General features: G+C 48.5%; 1 protein-coding gene across 16 annotated transcripts in view; it reads right to left on the bottom strand.

Annotated features, from left to right (window-relative positions):
- Window positions 1-19077, bottom strand: part of APBB2 (amyloid beta precursor protein binding family B member 2) — a 363075-nt gene that overhangs the window by 14657 nt on the left and 329341 nt on the right. For 14 of the 16 annotated variants that reach the window (XM_035005075.1, XM_035005076.1, XM_035005081.1 and 11 more), the window contains 2 exons: window positions 9616-9621; window positions 670-784 (listed from right to left, as the gene is read on the bottom strand). In XM_035005075.1, coding sequence (XP_034860966.1) covers window positions 670-784; window positions 9616-9621 — 121 coding nt within the window. The remainder of the gene's footprint in view (window positions 1-669; window positions 785-9615; window positions 9622-19077) is intronic. The other 2 variants (XM_035005082.1, XM_035005083.1) reach the window with 1 other exon arrangement.

Raw genomic sequence — 19077 nt, 5'->3', positions numbered from 1 at the left:
AAGGGACAGAGTGGCCCGTGGTCTTTTCTCCACTGGCTCGCCCATGGGACACTGTGTTCCTTCAGGGGGACCCCACTAGAGTATGCAGGAGAAGAGGGGTAGGAGCCTCGTAACCTTGGGACCCAAAAGAGATGGGGCTTCTGGAGAAAGGAGGAAGACAGGAGCAGGAAGACTGGACAGAGAGCTATCTAGCACCCCCAAACGTACAGGAACAGCCAGCAGCTTCAGATGTCTTCAAACACTAAAGGGCTGGCCGGGCAAAGAGACTAAAATGGAGGAATCTTTCTCTGTTGCTATAGATCACACATCTCACGTAACTACGTGGAGGTTCTAGAGAGGGTGATTTCAGATCTACGCAAGGATGAACTCTAGAACAGCCAGAGCTGCTGATTAATAGCACAGTCTCCTGAAAACTACAAAACCCTGTTAATGGAGGTCAACAGAGGTCCCAGGCAGAGGATGGGGATGTTTCTGTCAGGACTGCTCTGCTGGAGGGAAGGAGGGGGGGCCGGTCCGGCGATGCCCAGCTGCCTGCCCTCATTCTGAGGCTCCGTGACTCTGCCTAAGCCGCAGAACGTCACCAGCGTGAGACCCAGACCACACCTGCTTCCCTGCTCAGGCGGCGAGAAAAGACAGAGAGACGCACCACTGCGTCCTGACCCACCTTACCTTGGAACAGATTTCGTGGAGACTTGTGGCGATGGCTTTTGCTGGTGTGTCACATCGAAACACATGACATTTCAAAATTCTTGTATCTTTGTCTCTTGCTACATAAGCAAAATCTCTGTGCAAACAACATTTATCAGTGCATTAGAAAAGGAACCTCTAACAGCACACGTTCTAGTTACAAGTGTTAGCTGAGCAAGCAGCCAGCAGGTCAGCGGTAAACAGAATATGTATGCGATGTTTAAAACAAAATTCAAACTTCAACAGCTACCTAAAAAACAGAGGGACAACTCCATGGATTTGAGAATTCGTTGCTGAGTAAAATAACTACAATGTTTCCCAAAGTCAGGGCCCTGAGCTCCTGGAATCTCTTACAGCCCCTAACAAAAACCGGTATTTTTTATGAGCCTTCTATCTCGAGTAACAACAAATACTGTGATTATAGAAGAGAACTGTGACAAGCGTGGTGGTGCAGTGGGGGCAGAATGAGAGGCTCTGATGTGTAAACGTGCCCGGAGAATGAGCAGACCCCCAGCCGCTGGAGCGAGGGGACGGGTGGTCCCCGGGTGGCCTGCCCAAGGACGCAGCACAGACTGAGATCCCATCAAAGGCATTTGACCCCGTCCAGTGGCGCTCCGCTCCAGAGCTCAGGGGGACAGTGGCGGCTCCCTCTCTGCTGAGAGCTGAGAGCTCACATACCTCGGGGAGTGGGTGTCTGGCGCTGGACTTGAGCATCTGCTTGACCGAAGACAGGGATAATGACTGGGACGGTACCCAGGCCGTACGACTCAAGTTCTCACCGTATTATCGGAGGACAGTGGTTTAAAGATCAAAGTGTTTAAGAAGAATACATGCCCGGGTCTACCCATCTGGATCACAAAGATTGCTTTGTAGATGTTGCTTAAGCCAGGACACTGTAAACATCATTGCAGATGAATGGGCTTTTAAGGATTCCTCTTAACGAAAAGAACTGGCGGTCTGTTCAGACAATGATAACCACTTTCCTCAAGGTATCCTTGGCTTCTTTGGGGAGGCATAGGGATCTTGCCATCGTGAAGACAGAGGAGGTCAGCCTGCCCCGTGTCGTGTGCCATGCGCGGTGGGGCTCCCCAAGCCGGGATGCAGGTCAGGGCACTTCAGCCTCAGCCTGTCCACACCTGCTTCAATACCTGCTCCCCCCGCAACCCTCTCCTTCCTCATCCTCCATCTCGGTTGGTGTCCTCCAGGCTAGAACCCAGAGGCCTTCCAGCCTCCCCCATCCTCCCCCCCAACTCCCCACGTTTGGCCTGTTTTACCTCCTGAAAAGGTCCTGAACTCATCCTCCCTTGCAGCCCTACCACCTCTCAGGCATTCTCCCTACGTGTGCTCGCACTGTCTTTTCGCCCTTGTCGCGGTGCGGGACTCAGAGCTGGGCGGGCATCCTTCCCAGCGATGCCATGGCAACCCGGACACACTGCCGTCACCACCGGGTACGTCAGTATGTTTATGAGTTTGTATTCCCGACGCCTTGAAGCTCTGTGAAGATGATCTGGACCGTAGTTACCCCCAGTACCCAGTCTGGGCCTGGCCATACAAATACTAACCGAGTGCTCCTTCCTCCTTTAGGAATAGGGGCTGCATCCCAATTTCCTGCGGGTAAGCTGGCTCTTGGTCAGAGGTGCCAACAGTCTTTTTTTTATAATTTTTTTTTTTTTAAAGATTTTATTTATTTGCGAGAGAGACAATGAGAGACAGAGAGCATGAGAGGGAGGAGGGTCAGAGGGAGAAGCAGACTCCCTGCCGAGCAGGGAGCCCGATGCGGGACTCAATCCAGGGACTCCAGGATCATGACCTGAGTCGAAGGCAGTCGCTTAACCAACTGAGCCACCCAGGCGCCCCAGAGGTGCCAACAGTCTTCAGGACTGTGGGCTGAGGGGGGTAGGTCTGGGCGAGGAGCTGGGCCCAGACTCAGGGGTGAGCACAGTCTTGTTCTACACTGTGTTCCTAAGGCCTTCCCATTCTAGTCTCAACCACCATCAAGACAACATATTATTTAAAAAGGAAATGAAAGAAGGCCTCCCTTCTGGAGACCACGCTCAAGGAAAGCCCTGTTTCTGGCCCCCAACTCTCTGGGTTCTTCTTTCCTAGATGGATCCTAAAGGAATATATGTGGTGTCTCACCACACACAAGCATCTTCCTTCAAAATTCTATGTTCAGCTGCCATTTCTCTGAGGCCAAATCTCTTTGGGTCTATGATCACTCACATGAAGTCCAAAACCTGTCTGGATTTCTAGAGTTCCAGAATTTGTCCCACCTACTCTTCCAGCACCCTTATTCCAACCACGGAGCTCTCCCCTCTGTTCTGGAAAGGCAGGTCTCCACTCATGGTATCTCCCCTCGCTTGGTGACCCCTCCCTGGTCTCCTCAAACTATCTGACAGACCCTGCCCCATCCACTCTGTATGGTCCATCCAGCTCAAAAGCCTGCTTGGCCCGCTGGGCCCCAGGACCTTGCTTGTGTCTAAACACTTACAGTATTTAATTCTGCAGCACAAAGGATAAATAAGAGCTTGTCACACCCTCCTTTTTGTTCTTATCTCATTCCTGAGTCCACTGAGCTACACAACCTTGGGCAATGGAGTCTAAGCTCATCTCCAAGTGAGAGAGTTGAGAAACATGATTTCCAAGGTTCCTGTCCAGCTCTGACATTGGATGAGGTAAGCTTCCAAGACCGAGCCTGCTCTTCGGGACTGCCGGCCAGCCTGCAAGGGTAGCACCTGCAAGGTTACCATCCGGGAGATGGAACCAGCCCTGATCTAGAAGCCATGGATCATCGTATCAAACTGCAGCTCTGTGCCCTCTGTTCTTTCATATGCAGCCCCTGAGGAGTAATTTTTTAAAAAAAATTATTATTATTAATCTTCATTTTCTTCTGGCTCCAGGGAAAGCGATTAATGCCTAAGGCAACAATCTGGAACCCACATCTTCCCAAAGGAGGAGCTTGGCGGCCGCAGGCTTTGTCTGGGGGATCCTGACAATTCTTTTTTACAGCTTTGTCTTTTCCTGTCGCCGCTCAGGTACCAGGCTCATAGATCAGGGAGGTAGGAATCTGTCAGTTCCTGACAGCGAGTGAGTCCTGCAACTAGCCCTCCAGGGCTTTCATGGGCCTCCCAGGAAAAAACAGGAGTTCTCGCCTCACTGGAGGTCAAGCGACTGGCACGTCTCTCTTATGTGATTCCCCCGAGACCTGTCCCGAGCCAGGCTAAACACCCTACACGGGGATCTGGAAGAGGCAGCGAGTCCTTCCTTTCAGACCTGGGGCAGAGGCAAGTTGAACAACTTCCTTTGTGTGCAATGAAATGCATGGCTGATCTAATTTCATCCTTATTCAGAATGAAACCCAAACACTGCTTAACTGGTGTTTCAAAAGCTCGGCACCTCATCTCTGAAAAAGGCTGCTCTAGGAGACAGAACGAGGACCCTTCTAAGATGTTCACAGCCTAGTTCCTAGAATCGGTGAATGGGTCACCTCACATGGCAAAAGGTGATTACATTAAAGATCTTGAGATGGGGCTGTTATCCTGAATTCTCTGGCTGGGCCCAACACAATTACAAGGGAAAGAAGGACTTGGCTCCTAAGGGACAAAATGGGAGCAGGGGCCACCAGCCAAGGAAAGCGGGCAGCCTCTGAAAGCTGGAAAAGGCAAGGAAATGGCTCTTCTCGGGAGTCTTTAGCCCTGCTGATGCGTGATTACACCGGGGACACTCATTTTAGATTTCTGATCTCCAGAACCGTAGGAGAATAAATCCGTGTTGCTTTGAGCCACTGTTTGTCATAATTTTTTAAAACAGCCATCGGACTAAGATAGCTGCCAGCAGGCTTTATATTCTCACTAAACTAGATACGATTAAAGACTTATATTTAAAAAAAAAATTCCCTTCCCTTCCGCAGATGCCTTCTGAGCCACTATTACGTGCCAGGCAAACACAGACAAGGTTCAGCCTGGGAAGCCCACTAAGGATACAGGCGCCCAGTGAGATTGGAGGTGCATCTTTAAGTATCATAAGGACCTCAGCAGGGTGAGAAGGGCAGTGGATGGTTCAGAGAAGGTTCAGTGAGCATGAGCAAAGGCACGGAGGTAAGAGAGTCCACAGAGTGTTCGGGAGAACTGTGGTCCTATGCAGACGCTGAGGCCCGGGGGCGAGGGGCCAAGGTGGGACCGTGGGGAGGCTGCATCTGTGCCCTGGCAGCCACCTGGCCCTCTGAGCCTTGTGATACGGCACGTGACCCCGTATAATATGTGTTTTAAAAAGTTTCTTTGGGTAGGATAATGTGGGTCGAGGGAGGCGCCCACGGGGGCGGTTGCTGCTCAGTGCCCAGGTGAGACGATGAGCCCGAAGCAGGCTAAGTTAGCATCTGGGAGAACAGGGTAGAGGAGACACAGGGAAAGGAGGGACTGGAAGGATGGATGTGGCAGATGAGAGGGAGAACCCAGAATAACTCGCGGGTCCCTGCTGGGCCAACTCAGTGCCCTCGCGATGGGGCCGGGAGGAGGGGGGGGATTTGGTGAAGGAAGCTCACGAGTGCCAGGTGCCTAAGGGCCACCCGATGGCAGGGCCCACCAAGCACGTGGACACTTGGTCTGTGAGCTCGGGCCTGTGGTCTGGGCTGGAGACACAGACCCGGGGGACAGCTGCAGTCAGGGCAGCAGATGAGAGCGTAGAGAATGAGAAAAGACAAAATGAGGCCTGGACCGGAAAAGAGAGGCATTTAAAGGCCTAGTAGAGGCAGAGGGCCCAATGAAAGGGTAGAGAAAGAGCGTCGGGGACAGGCTGGTTCCAAAGGCATCAAAAAAAGAGGGTTTCAGGAGAAAACCCCAGGGCTGGCTGTGGAGGCCGTGCGGCAGGAGACTGGCCATTTGGTCTTAGCCACAGGAGGGGAGGGAGGTCTGTGGTGACCTTGGCCTCCTGGGTCTCTTCCCCGGAGGGGGGAGCTTGGGTCCCAGCTTCAGGAGACTGAGGACTGTGGGAGTTCCAAGAACACAGTACATCTGCCTATTTTTTCCCCCCTAAACTTCTCATTCTGGGACCTCTCAAATACACACAGAAGTAGAGAGGACAGTCCCCATGTCCCATCATCCAGTTTCAACAACGATCAAAACGTTGCCCAACTCAGCCTTTCAGAGAGAATTTTTCCAATCAGTGTCAGGATTCTGTAAGACCTCCAGGCTAACATGTAAGAGCAATCTTACCTTTTCTAGAGATCTTCCTGTATTCTGAGCGGGACGAGAAACCTCCACAGCTACAGTGTTCCCGACAGACTGCAAACCTAAAAGGCTGCGACCAGTTTAGGGCCACACATGTGAATTTGGGAGGAAAACATCAGGTGCCACGGAGCATCACACAGCCAGGCGGCGCCCGCGGTGGCTCTGAAACTGTGTGAGGGTGAGGGTCGGCCTGCTGCCGGGGCGTTTTAGGAACCTTCGCCTACAGAGCCCTCCACGCTCTCCTGCCCACCACTTCTTTCCTCAGCGCCGCCAGGAGCCCTGGGGCTGCAGCTACCTGGCTCCCACAGCTCAGCTCAGATGGGCTCAGATGGGCCCGTACGCCTTCCCCCGGTTGACCAGGCATCCCAGTGGTCATGCCTCCTCCCGGGCTTCAGTGTGTTCCTTTCAACCCACAAAGCTGGCCCAAATGATCTCTGAGGTCCAGTCAGAACACAGCTCCTATTTTTTTCCAACACATTCTTCTAGATGCCTGTCTGAGACATTCTGTCTGACACTCAGCAGCAAGGACCACGTTTGTCCTTTGCTCTGGCGTGCTCCCTTTACAACGCTGGATGAGAAGCCGTTTGCTCAGAGAGGCTCTGGTCCAGTCCCCCCTTGCTCCCCACACACGGAGCCGTGCCCCACTTATTTCTTGCAGTCACGGGGATCACCGTGTCTCCTTTAAAAACCAGGAAGTGGAAGGTTTCTAGCTGTACCTCTCTGTGTCCCTTCCTTAAACTCTCACAGAAGTGAGCACCAGGAATCAACTACCTTTCGCCATTTGTTTACTGAGCCCTTGTGTTTCCCACTCTCTCTGTTCCTATCCTTTCGCTGTTCTCCCTGGTAATTATTCCCCCAGAGGACCAGCCTCCAGTTCTGTCAGGGAAAAATGTCAGTGCTAAACATCTTACACGACAGTCTCAAATTTCTTAATGGCAAGGAAAAAGGACAAAAGAATGCTTTCATTGTTCTCAGCTGAACAGCATTTTAACCGCCCTGTAGGGGCTTAATCCATCTTTAGGGAATGAATGAAGAAACGATTCTTTATTCAAATGGGTTCTATTAAAAAAGAGCCAAGACAGAACTATTCACCCTTTCCCTAGATCTCTACCCTGCAACCCCTTTACATAAATGGAATTTGCTTTTGTTTCTCTCTCCTGGAAAGGAATTTATGTGGCACCTACAGACCTCTTAGTGGAGTTAGCCAGGCCAACATTTCAAAGCCCTGTCCACAGGAGCCCAGAGATGTGGGACCTAGAATATTTCAGTGATATGAAATCTTATTTACTTAACGAATCAGCCTGTTCCACTGCAGGAATGCTCCTGGTGAGCCAAAATATATAGTTTTTTCTAAATGATGAACTGCAACTTGCCTCCTGCAACTTCGGCTTGTGGGATCAAGCTTTGCCTTCTGAAGCAGCCCAGAAGGAGCGGACCCCGTCAGCTGCAGGACAGCCCAGGCTTGCCTGGGAGGAACTCTGTGCCCTCTTTTCTAGGAGCCTCCCTTCCATGCAGACTCTCACCAAATCTCCTCTGCTAGCGTTCCTTACCCAGGCGCCACAAAAAGACAATGTCTTCCACATAATCCGTGTTTGCTCACGTCAAATCCGTGCTGTCTGATGCTGGGAATTTGTGAAGGCTAGCACATGACAGGCATTCGGTTAACGGTAGTTGTCATTACCAATGAGGAAAAAGTCAAAAGAAAAAAGGCCCCCTTTGATATTCTGTCTCCTTATCCATGAGAGATGTTTAGTAAATATTTGCATTTGTATGAATTATATTGAGACTCGCTGAAATGTACCTACAGACCCTTTCTTCCCGGCTCATCTTTCTGTAGAAGGTGTAAAAGCCACCACAGCCGTCCGTTACTGCTGCAGGGGACAGGACGCACACGCAAGTAAGGACAAACGGCAACAAACACATCTGACCCAAACATTACATTTCTAGCCCTTTCTGACAGAGCGCTTTATCTCCACTTTGTTTCACCTGCACAGGGTCTGGAGGGAGAAGGAATCCTATTCTCAAGACTGTTTGCTCTTCTTTGCCTAACTGCTCTGACCTTCTGATTGTACTCTGACAATCTCATTTTGGGGGTGGGAGGAGAGAAGAGGAAGAAAGGAGATGAGAAAGTCGTCTTCCTGGACGGTCAATCCAGAATGTATAACACACACACTTGATTTTTTGTTTTGTTCTGCTTTTGTTTTTTTAGTTTTACCCAGTGGCATGTCAGTAGGCACTAACCTCACAAAGCTCACGCTCTAGCTTTGTCAACTCAACTCACTTTCTCCTTTGCAAGCTGAAGCAGATGCTAAGCGCCCCTTCAGAGGGCATCCCAGTAACTCATCACCTGGGAAAACACACATTCTCCACAGGGAATCCTTCACCAGGCGCTTCTGGGAGACACATAAGCTGTGTAAACAGATTAGAAATTCTACCTGCAAATAATCCAGGTGGCCTTGGCAGACCAGAATTCGTAGCCCTCTCGAGAACAGAGTCTTGCTGTTAATTTAATATTCAGAGTGACCTCTCCCCAGGGAGGAGACCGGAATAAATACAGAGGGGAGAAATTGCCAAACATCTGAAAATATTCTCACCATTGGCTCAGACAGGACCTCTCATTATTTAAGATGAGGGAGCTCACATTCCTCATCCTCTGGATGCTTCCACCCCTTCCAGAGAGGCTAAAGCCTCCTCAAAGGTAATGAACGCGTCAATCAAGTTTGCAAATTCTCCTAACCATACCCTCGGGAAGACTGATCCCTGGAAGTGTTACCCACCCAGTCAATGCTGTCTCCCTTTCCCCTCCTCACCACTGAGCACGGAAATCAGCTTATCCTGAGGAGGGAAAATGGCCACCGCCAATGGAGACGGCTTGACTCCAACTGGGCAGGAGTTCACCGAAATGGATCCCAACACAAACAGGCGACTGCTTGTCTCTCTTCACTTTGCCAAGCAGTAACCATGACCATTCTTTCAAAAAGAGGAGTTTCAAAACTTTCTTTCTCCATCAAAAAATGGAGCTTTACCTAACTGTTAAAGCCGTGGAAGAGCGGAGCTTAAAGCCCCCAGTCAACCAACTGGACAGGCTGACGTTCGGAGCGCCAGAAACACACACATCGGAGGTACAAATGCCTGCCTTTCGCTTCAGAGTCGTATCCTTTCCATAGTTATGCTCATCTGGATGTGGGAAAGGAGGAGAAGAATTCCGTATCTTTTGGCTAATAATCGAGATTGAAATGGACTCAGTCCTTCCGGCTGTTAGCCTAGAGCCAACCCTCCCCAATGAAACTCTAGAGAATATATAACTTAATCAAGTCCTATTATGAACTCTTCAAGGAGCACAAAAAGCCTGACGCAACTTTAATATTTCTAATCACACTTCCTCCCCAGCATGTGGATTCGATGCCTCCCAGCCATTAGTGAGAGTGGCCACATTCCAGCTATACCTAATCACCCTGCCCATCACTGTCCCCAAACAGGGTCAAAGGCAATGTGGGGTCAGGGACCCAGATGCAATTCCATACTCTGTTTTAAATGAGGACACATAAGAATGATGATGATAAAAGGTTAAAGAGAACAAAGGTATGCCTCTCAAAGACAATGATGGCTTTCGCAGTGGCAACACGGCATGGAGAAAGCAAGTGAGCTTTGCCAGACACTTAAGACACCGACGAGGAGGGAGAAGTGAAAATCGGTTGGTTACCTCTCTCTGAATCCGGGCAGGCATGAGGGAACAGAGCAGAAACAACACGTTAGCATTCACACGGCATCCACGAAATGAAACAGTCCCGTTAACAGCGACTCTGAGCACTGACATCTCATCTTATTCCCCAACTCGGCTGCAACGAATAGCCTTTCGGGGCTTATTTTAGCTGAGCTCTGTCACACAGAAGCGTGTATTTTGAGCCACGTTACGATGAAGCCAAGAGATGCCAGCTGAGTTTAGAGGCAACATATCAACCGGGGGAGGTAATCAAGCTTAAAATACCACAGGCAAATGCAGGAAACTGTTTGCAGTAAACACTGGCAAAGCCCGTGTCTTCATCTTCCAGCTCCACCTGCTCCCAGTAAAAAAAAAATGTACAGAAACAATGACGTGGAAACAGCCTTACCTGTTTTTCCTAACTTCTGATATTCTATTAATTGAGTCACAACATTAGCACCTTGGTATTTTCCCTCAAATGCATCATGAGGAGGCGGCAGAGCAGGGGCAGCAGAAGTCAAGGGCAGAGGTGGGACGTGGGAGGGCCAGTAGGGTGAGGGATCAGATGTGCCAGGGAAGAGAGGAGTGGAAGGGGAGAGGGGCACAGAGCCATTTGGGGTTTGGGGGCCGAATGCTTCGAGTTTCTCTCCCAGAGCTGCCCTGAGGCGCCAGGGTGACCCCGACGAAGTCACTTAACCTCCTGACCCGGAGTGCTCCCCATTCCCTTCTGGTCTTGTCACAGCCAGTGTGAAAGGGCCCGAGGATCACCGAGCACCCGGGTTGGTCACATGCATGCAGGTGAACATACAGCAAGGGGACTGCAGAGGCAGGGAGCACCGGATCATGAGAAGGAAAGGAAGAAACCCAACCTTCACCGAAACCTGCTCTTGCCTGCGCCCTGCGGTCGGGGTCCCACAGCAGCCAGCAGGGCCCTGCGGAGAGGGGAGCTAATCACGGGGTGAGACAGCAAGCCGAGTCCTACAGCAGGAAGGCAGAGCTGGACGGCCTGATACAGGACAATGACCGCAAGCTATTATTAAGGGGGGGGGAGGACCAAACAAGCCAACAACCCAGATCGCAGATATATGGACTCGTGACAAACAAAAGTTTGGGGATTTTAATATCCGCATAGTAAAAAATCTGGAACAACATAACATCCAAATTGGCAGCTGTCATCTGGAGGAGGGGCTCATGGAGGATTTATTTAATACGTTTGTTTGAATATTATACAGCAAGCACGTGTGACTTCGTACTACAGCTACGCAAACATCTACCTCGCCGTTTCAGGGACACACTCTGCTGAGCACACCCCAGCGCAGGCGACAGCTCGCGGCCACACACGACCACCACAGTCATACTCCCAAGAAACCACCCCTTCCTGAGCTCTGGCTCCGTGTTGCCCAAACAGCAACCCAACTGGGTAAGTTCTACTGTTCTCACTGATTAAGAAGAAACCAAGCTGAGAGAGGTTGAAGAACTTCACGAAGGTCACACAGCTAGTACACGGTGAGGTCAGGGTTTGACTGTAGGTCTGCACGACTCTCCACTCCTGGTCTTCTTACGATGCACCCACGATGGGTACCCCATAGTCCTTTGCAGTCCAGCAGGATCACCTCACAGTCTGCCTCCTGAATGACCCAGCTGGTTATAATGCATGGGTGTTCAGGGTAGGGGCAAAAGACTTGGCCAAGAACCTGGGGCTTCAGATGCAGGGGGGCACCTCCCTCCCTTTCCTTGGGCTGTTAAACTACTACTGTAGGGGGAGAAGGAGGATGACAATTCCCGAAAGAGGTCCGCTAGGGGGAGCATGTAGACAGAGCCGTGTTCCAAGCCCGTTGGGAGCCACGTTCCCTGGGGTGCAGTCCTTACCCTCTCTTTTCCCCGGGCCCCCTCTATGTGCCAGGCACACTGTGTTACGTGGTATGTCCCTTCAAACCTGCTTCCTTGTCAGCGAAAAAGGGTACGGACACCTGGCACATAACATGGTGAGATAAACCACCTGGTTTCAGTAAGCATCGCTAAGTCAGCTGATGGTCTCAGGTCTCAGCTGCATCCTGCTGGGTGGCACTGGAAGAGAAATGTCTCCGCAGGACGGGAGGTGTGGGGGGGAATACTGTGGCCCTCTCCTCAGATGTGTTGGGCACCGTTTACCATAGGATGAGGGGAAGTCACCTCCTGCTCACGTCTCTCTGTCAAAGTTAGTCTATGGATGCAATTTCAGATCATCACCAAAGGATCCAAAGACCTGCATCCTAGTCCCATGTTGAATGAATGCGAGATAAATAAGCCTCTTAACCTCTCTGAGTCTTGGTTTCTCATTTTAGATCAGATGGTTTAGGAATCATCTAGTGCTCAGATTTTTATCAGCAGAGGATTTGTTAAAACCCTTTGACTTACAACAAAAAAGAATGAGCTGGTAGCTTTTCTTTGGCTAGCTTTCCATTTATACCAGATGCTTTTAATTTTTTACTCTTAATAAAAAGCCTCTGCCTACTGTATGGCAAAAACTTTGCCTGATAACCTTTAATCTAGAGACCTGAGAATACAGTTTCTTCTTTTGAGTATAATTATTATTGAAGCCTTGGATATTTTAAATCAGATCCATTACTAGCGATCCACTTAAGGAAACAGCCTCGATATGTAGCCACGGTGTTTTTCCCTGAAGGCAGAACTTGGAAAAATGATACTGCAAACTTTTAACAAGGTTCATTCTTTCGGGGTTAATAGACACTGCTTGATTCGAGTGTGGAAGTAAAAGCCAGCCATAAATAGGGACTTCAGAGCGATCTTTGAGATGTCTTTCAAAAAATGCCGAAGAGTCAAAGTGGCAGCTACTTCACTGATTTAACACCTTATAAATTTGCCGGGAAGAAACCATCAGCCCAAGGCCAGGCTTCTGCAGGAGGCGCACCCTTCCGAGAGTGAAGAAGGGTAAATGCAGCGCCAGGCGCAAGCTTGCTCTTCTCTCTTTGTAAACGCGGTGGGAGGAATTAAACTCCAGGATTAATTCCACACCAGCCACACGCCCAAGGGCTGCCTGATCAGTATGCTCTCGGCGGCTATTTCTTGGGAAAATGAACGTGGGAGTAATTGGCAATGTTTTCATTAAAAGAAGCCTGAAATAACAGAACTACTTGGCATGTGTAAGTGGGCATCCAAATGAATAGGAAATTCCTCAAAATAAACAGCACGCCAGAATGACAATGTCTGCTCCAGCTTTTTGGAGGAGGATGCGTCCCCTCTTCCCCCTGCACGGCCACCTACTTCATATGCAATGCACGACCTTCTACTTTTCACAAACTGAGCACGTAGAGCCAAGACTTGCCAGTGTGCTTCTCGCTCCGTTTTTGCAGAACTCCGTTTCATGCTCCTTTTTGATGCATCTTTCATCACTGGGGATCTTTTGAGACTCTGGAGCACCAGCACAGACGAGCGTTCTCCACACGACAATGAAGCAAAAGCTATAAAACTTTATGTCATGAAAACTCTCACACCCACTCCCGAACCTCGAGGTCTATTTTTTCCCCTTAGCTTCAAGGTTTTTTTTGTTTCTTCTCCCTGACATTTCTTAGTTGTTTGCCCTGGGTCAAGGCCCTTAGCCTCTTTGTTCTTCAGTTTATTCATCTGTAAAATGGGAACAAGAGCGGCACTCATCCCCTAAGAGTGCCACGGGGATTACACCCATTAATCCATAAGGCTCACAGTGTGATGGCACACAACGTGGGCTCGATGTGCGTGCTGAGCGGTATGCCAACCAGTTTTGAGTGACAGAGAGGTCTGCCACGAGGAAGTTTCCTAACCTGTTTTGGATCACGGAACCTTTTGGAATCTGATGAAAATACCCCAGAAAGAAATGTGCAAGAACCCACAGTTTTATGCACAACCTTAGCAGGATGGGGAGAAAGTTCAATAATGCCTGGAACTCATTCACAGACCCCCTTCAAATCCATATCCTGCAGTTAAAGATCTCTGAACTGAAGTGAATTCTGGATTTATGCAGATTTACCATCTGGTGTCTGGAGTTTCAGAGAATTCAGCTCAGGAAAAGGTTCTGTCCTTCTCAGGACCAAAGGGTGACAGAAGCACCTGTCTTTGATGAGCGTGCCTTACTTTGCAAGCTACTTCCCTTCCCACCTCCTTGCTCTTGCCTCCCAGCATCACACAGCCTGTTAACCTGCAGATGCAGGGAGTCAGAGCTCCAACAGGAGTAAGTGTGAAGATGAGGATCTAAAGCGGTGTAAGGTTATTGAAATTCAAGGCACATTCCTCTAAACAAAGGACTTTCTCATGCCGCTGGAAAGAAGACACAATAGTTACCAGTCAGCTTACTAATGAGGGGAAAAGGGATATTTGAGAGGAACCAGGAAATGAGTTTTTTGGTTTTTTTTTAAGTCCATGTTTGAAGAGAGCAAGAATTCACAAGTGTCTGCTTTCATCTGGGCTGTATTACAGTAAAACAACAACAACAACAACAAAACAGACTTGCTTCTCTGAATATCTGTGAAAAGAGAATACACATACAACTTATATTGAGGTCTCAAGTGGGAAAGAACTCATGCCACGTTATGGTTTCAAGGTATAAAGTTTAGGGCATAATCAAAGGACAAAATTACATAAATTATACCTGAATTGTGAAACCATGGGCTGACTTCCTTCCTGAAAGTAAGGGTGGAAAAACAAAAAACTACTTGAGACCCAGAAGGCTCCTCTCTGACTTTGACAAAGAAGCGGGAAGAAGACAGGTCTACGCTGGAAAAGTGGTTTCCATGCAAGAAGTGCCACTGGGACATAAAGTACCAGCAGGATATAGGCAAGAGTCCCAGTTAAAACCATGGTGAGTCTGTGGGTGAATTTTCTTCCGTTCCACACACCAGGCCATGCGGAGGGCCTCTTTCGGGGAAGGCACATTCTTAAATCTGTTTCTAAATTTTCAAGAGGATTTAGGGCTATCACTATGTAGCCAATCCCTGTTTCTTTGTGGAGACAGAGTGCTGGTGTAGCCAAAACAAAGAGCCAAGACATTTGATCATTTGAATTTTGGAAACTTCCATCTGGAGACAAGTATTCCTGATATTCTGTACACTCGGTAATACTTCCACAAAAACAGACATCAACACTAAGCATGACTGATTAATAACAAAAGCACCACAATGGTGCCCGTTTTATTGAATCTGCTGCCCACCCAGGCTCTGTTCTTGGTATACGTTATCGCCAAGCCACCCGATAACCCTGCAGGGGAGCATCAACGACTCATTTTACAAACAGGGAATCCAAGATGGCAAGGAATTTAACTTGCTCAACACCCCCACCAAAAGAAAGTGGTGGATCTCCAGATGGAACCAGCGGGTCCGCTTGCCCGTCTCTTCCCCATGGCTCTTGGTTCTAGAGCACCTGGCTCCTGACCGAGCCCGCCTCTCTCCCAATTAATGCACTCTCCTCAGGACCTACCCCTCGATGAAGACAGGTGGTCTCAGCTCTCTACTCCTATCTCCATCCTATTGGATTTTTGGTTCCACCACTGTTGGACCCGGTGACAAAAAGTAAGTGCTCTGTTCGGTCGAAATAACCTTCCCAGGCAAAGGCTGAGGGTTTCATCCTTTACTGAGCAGCCAGTTATCCTGTTGCTGCCCTGCTTATGATCCCCTCCCAAACTCCCCGTCCGTCTCTCTCTGACCCCACTTCCTGCCTCACCCACAGCCTGCTGGGCTCCAGCCACACTCCCATCCTTCTGTGCTCAAAACACACATGCCTGTTTCTACCTTGGAACTCCTGTGCTCACTCTTCCCACTGCCTGGATCCCGTCTGCGCCCAAGTCTCCTAGGGAGGATTCCTCCTTACTGTCATCACCTCCAGAAAACCCCTCTGGGCGACCCAGTCATTGCCAACCCCTGCAGCCATCTAAAACTACTCTGCTTTTTTATTGCTCTTCCTTCTACCCCACAGAAAAGGGGAAATCTGTGGGAGCCGGAACTTTTCCTGCTGTGTTGACTCACTACCCTAAGTATTTGCTCACCGCTGCCTGGCATAGTGCCACGTGATCAATACATATTTTTGAATGAATGAAAGAATAACTAAATAGAGTAAACAAAGAACTTCCCCCCGCCCCCTTACTCCTGATCATGTTGGTAAGAACCTAAGGCAATGATGCTGGGCATAATAGGGAGTTGGCTGGATTTCATTTTCTCCTGCTGTTGTTTACCACACATGGCACTTTGAAAATGACTTGAGCTCACATTCCGTTTTCATGTCATCTGAAACTATTTCATGTGAATGGGCAGGAGGAGAGTTCTGAAAAGATAATCAATCTCTTGTGACTCTATTCGAAGTGAGGCAAATCTATACGTTGATCATCTCCAGCAGAAACAACAATAATGTTTCCAGAGTCCCTAACTGGATTCCTTCTTCAGAACATTTGTCTAAATGAAAAACAGCTCCTCTGCCCCTGAAGAAATCAATATATAAATTTCCACTGTACACTGATTTCTATCAAGACTTACCAACTCCCCAGATAATTTTCTTTATATTTGTACTCTAAAAGAAATAAAGGTTTGCTTATCATTTAGGGAAAAGACCCCGGACAACACATTTCCATATCCACCGAAGCAGAGGAAGTACGAACGGCTGCACCATGAAGCACCACAGAACATTCCAGAGGGACTGGGCTATCTTAGCAGGAGTCAACTTTATAATACAATTTGAAAGAATACCCATCCTTCCTGTTCAGTAAGGTTACTTTTCCTATGCAGCTAGTCTCTTTGTGACAGCCTCTTTTTTTCTTTTCCAACAAATACAAGAAATCTTTAAAAAACAGAAACCACAATCCCATTACGGTAGCATCCTGTTTTTACTGTCTGAATTTACCTTCCTTTTATTGTCCGTATGTGTTCATAATTGACAAATGGAATAATAACACCTTGAAGAAGCTTAAGGGTGGGCCTGGGATGTTTGAATAATGGTTTGTCACAGAAGTACCCCAAATAGCCTGACCTCCTCCAGGAATCCGGTTTGGAGACTGGTTTTCAGAATATTGCACAGCTGGCCCAAAGTGACTGAACCTTCCTCCTTTTGAAGGACAAGGTCCCTCTTTTAGCTGCCGCTGTGGGTTCCACTCGGGTGCTTTAAATCAGGGTGAAAAACCATGGCCCCGGGGCCACAGACCATCTGCCCCCGTCTGGTTTTATAAAGTGTCACTGAACACAGCCACACCCATTCGTTTCCTACCGTCTATGGCTACTCTTGTGCTTGGAGAACAGAGCTTGCAGAACAGTAGCTGCGACAAAGATGATATGGCCCACAGAGCCCCGAGTATTTAATATCAGGCCTTTTCCAGAAAAAGGGCCAAAACCCTGCTTAGATGATGCCCTGATTCAGGGGTGCAACATACAATGTAGACAAACACTGAGATTCGTCGCAGCTAAATAATTGGTGACACTCAGTACAAAATGAAAATGGGGGGCTCCGTGTGAAGAAATGAAGAACTGCAAGATGGTAAGAGCAGAGCCTTAAACCGAGTGCACGCTAAGCCTGTATGGCAGCCTGAGCTGCTGGAATAATCCTTGTGACGGGTGACAGACGCCAAAGCCAGCTAGAAACGATTTTATCCAGATGCAGGAATAAGAGTGCTGCCAATTTGTAGCTTCTTCAGAACCAAAAACACCTTTTGCTCGACTGAAATCTTACACGTACGTCTGACATGAGAGTCGGAGTCAATATGGAGCTCTGCCTCAACCATTTTATTTCAAAAAGGTCGCATGTAGGCTACGAATGTTTTTCTTGGGCCGGGGGTTGGGGGTGGTGGTGGTAAGGGGCCGGAGATCACACTAGACTTCTTGCAAACAGCATTTTCATGTAACCTGGCAAACAGATGCATGCTTTGACATGACAGAATCAGGCCAAACCAGCCCTGATTGTTAACCGTGCTCTCTGCAGTGGCTTTTCCTCAATCATAATTATTTCAACTGTCATAATTTATTCATCCCCAGACAAGCTTCCACATTCCAGGGTAACTAGTCCAGGAACCCAGGTCAGAAGGCTGGCAGCCCCCATCACTTCTGTCCTTCCTCAAGCCTAAAATTCTAACTACGGAAGGAATATCTTCTGCGGCAGTATTTTTTTGGGCAAGACCAAAACAAAGTTGGTTTCAAAACCAAAGTTAACTGGCAAAGACATTGTAAGCTTTCAAGTTCATACACCTGAAGGTGGGAGGGTACAAAAAAAAAAATCCCATCAGAAACCAGAGACTTCATTTCTATACTTCACAGGTACAAGGAAATAGCTTCTCTAGCTCACAGAATGCTCAGTGATTTGCCCACAAGGTTACCAAGGAATTTTACTCTGATTTTAGATACATAGGGAACAAATTTTGTTTGCGACAATATATCAGTTGTTGGGACTCTGAAGAATGTCCCACGTGAAATAAATAACGTCAAATGCAATTATCAATGGTTTCTTATAAAACGGGAGCAAAGGTAGAGTAATTCTATATGGATTAAAGCTTAAACCTGTCTTCTTTCTTACGTGGATCCTTTATTTTTATGACAGAACAAAGAAAATGCTCAAAGGTCTGCTACCAGTTGAGAAGGCTAGGCAGGGCAATGAAGGGTGAAAATGTCCTGGAAAGATGGCCATATGCACGGCACTCCCCGGGACAGGTCTGCTCACCCACAATAGAGAATGAAACAAAATTAAGTCGAGGTCTTGCTACAACATAAATTGAAACTGAGTTGCTCCATTGCTTAATAACTTTGTCCTTAAATAGGTATTATTTCTTTTCATCTGTTCAAACAGAAATAAACAATGAATTGAAACATCTAAGGGTGGTCCTAGAATACTGACCCTCCCCCCCATCTACTGTAGTCAGTCTTGCCCATTCAATCTCCACAACCCACTTCCCTTCATTCCCTCTGCCACAGCTTTGATCTTTCCTGGACTAGGACTTGCTAGCGGGTCCCCCGGCTTCCACTTCTGCTCCTGACATCCATTCCCCTCACAGCATTCACTGAGACCTTTTTTTTATGAAATAAACTAGATCATGGCATTCCCCTGGTTACCACCCTTCAAAGGCTTCTCATGGCATTAGAAAGAAAACCCAAACCTTCACCCACAGCCAAAAAGCCCCACAGAATCTTGTCCCCACCTGCCTCCTCCACCGCAGTGCATACCACTGGCCCCCTTGCTCCTGGCTCCAACCTTGCTCGCCTCCTCTCCGATCCTTGAACGTGCTGCATGCTCCTCTGCCTCAGAGCTTCCTACTTGCTCCCCATGTGCCTGGCTTCTTCTCAGGACTCTGGTTCAGCTCAAATGTCACCTCCTAGGATGGACTGCCTCTTGGTGGCCCCTTTCCCCACTGAACTACTCTGCTGCATTCTCCGCATCACTGACCATCTTCATGGCACTTATAATCTATATCATCATGCTCCCTAAATTGTTCTTCTGGCTCATGTCCTGTCTCTTTGCACCTTG

Source organism: Mirounga leonina, unplaced genomic scaffold, assembly GCF_011800145.1.
Source record: "Mirounga leonina isolate KUSES-001 unplaced genomic scaffold, KU_Mleo_1.0 Mir_129, whole genome shotgun sequence".
Taxonomy (NCBI): Eukaryota; Metazoa; Chordata; class Mammalia; order Carnivora; family Phocidae; genus Mirounga; species Mirounga leonina.
The sequence above is the reverse complement of the archived record's forward strand: the minus strand, read 5'-3'. Positions and strand labels throughout refer to the sequence as shown.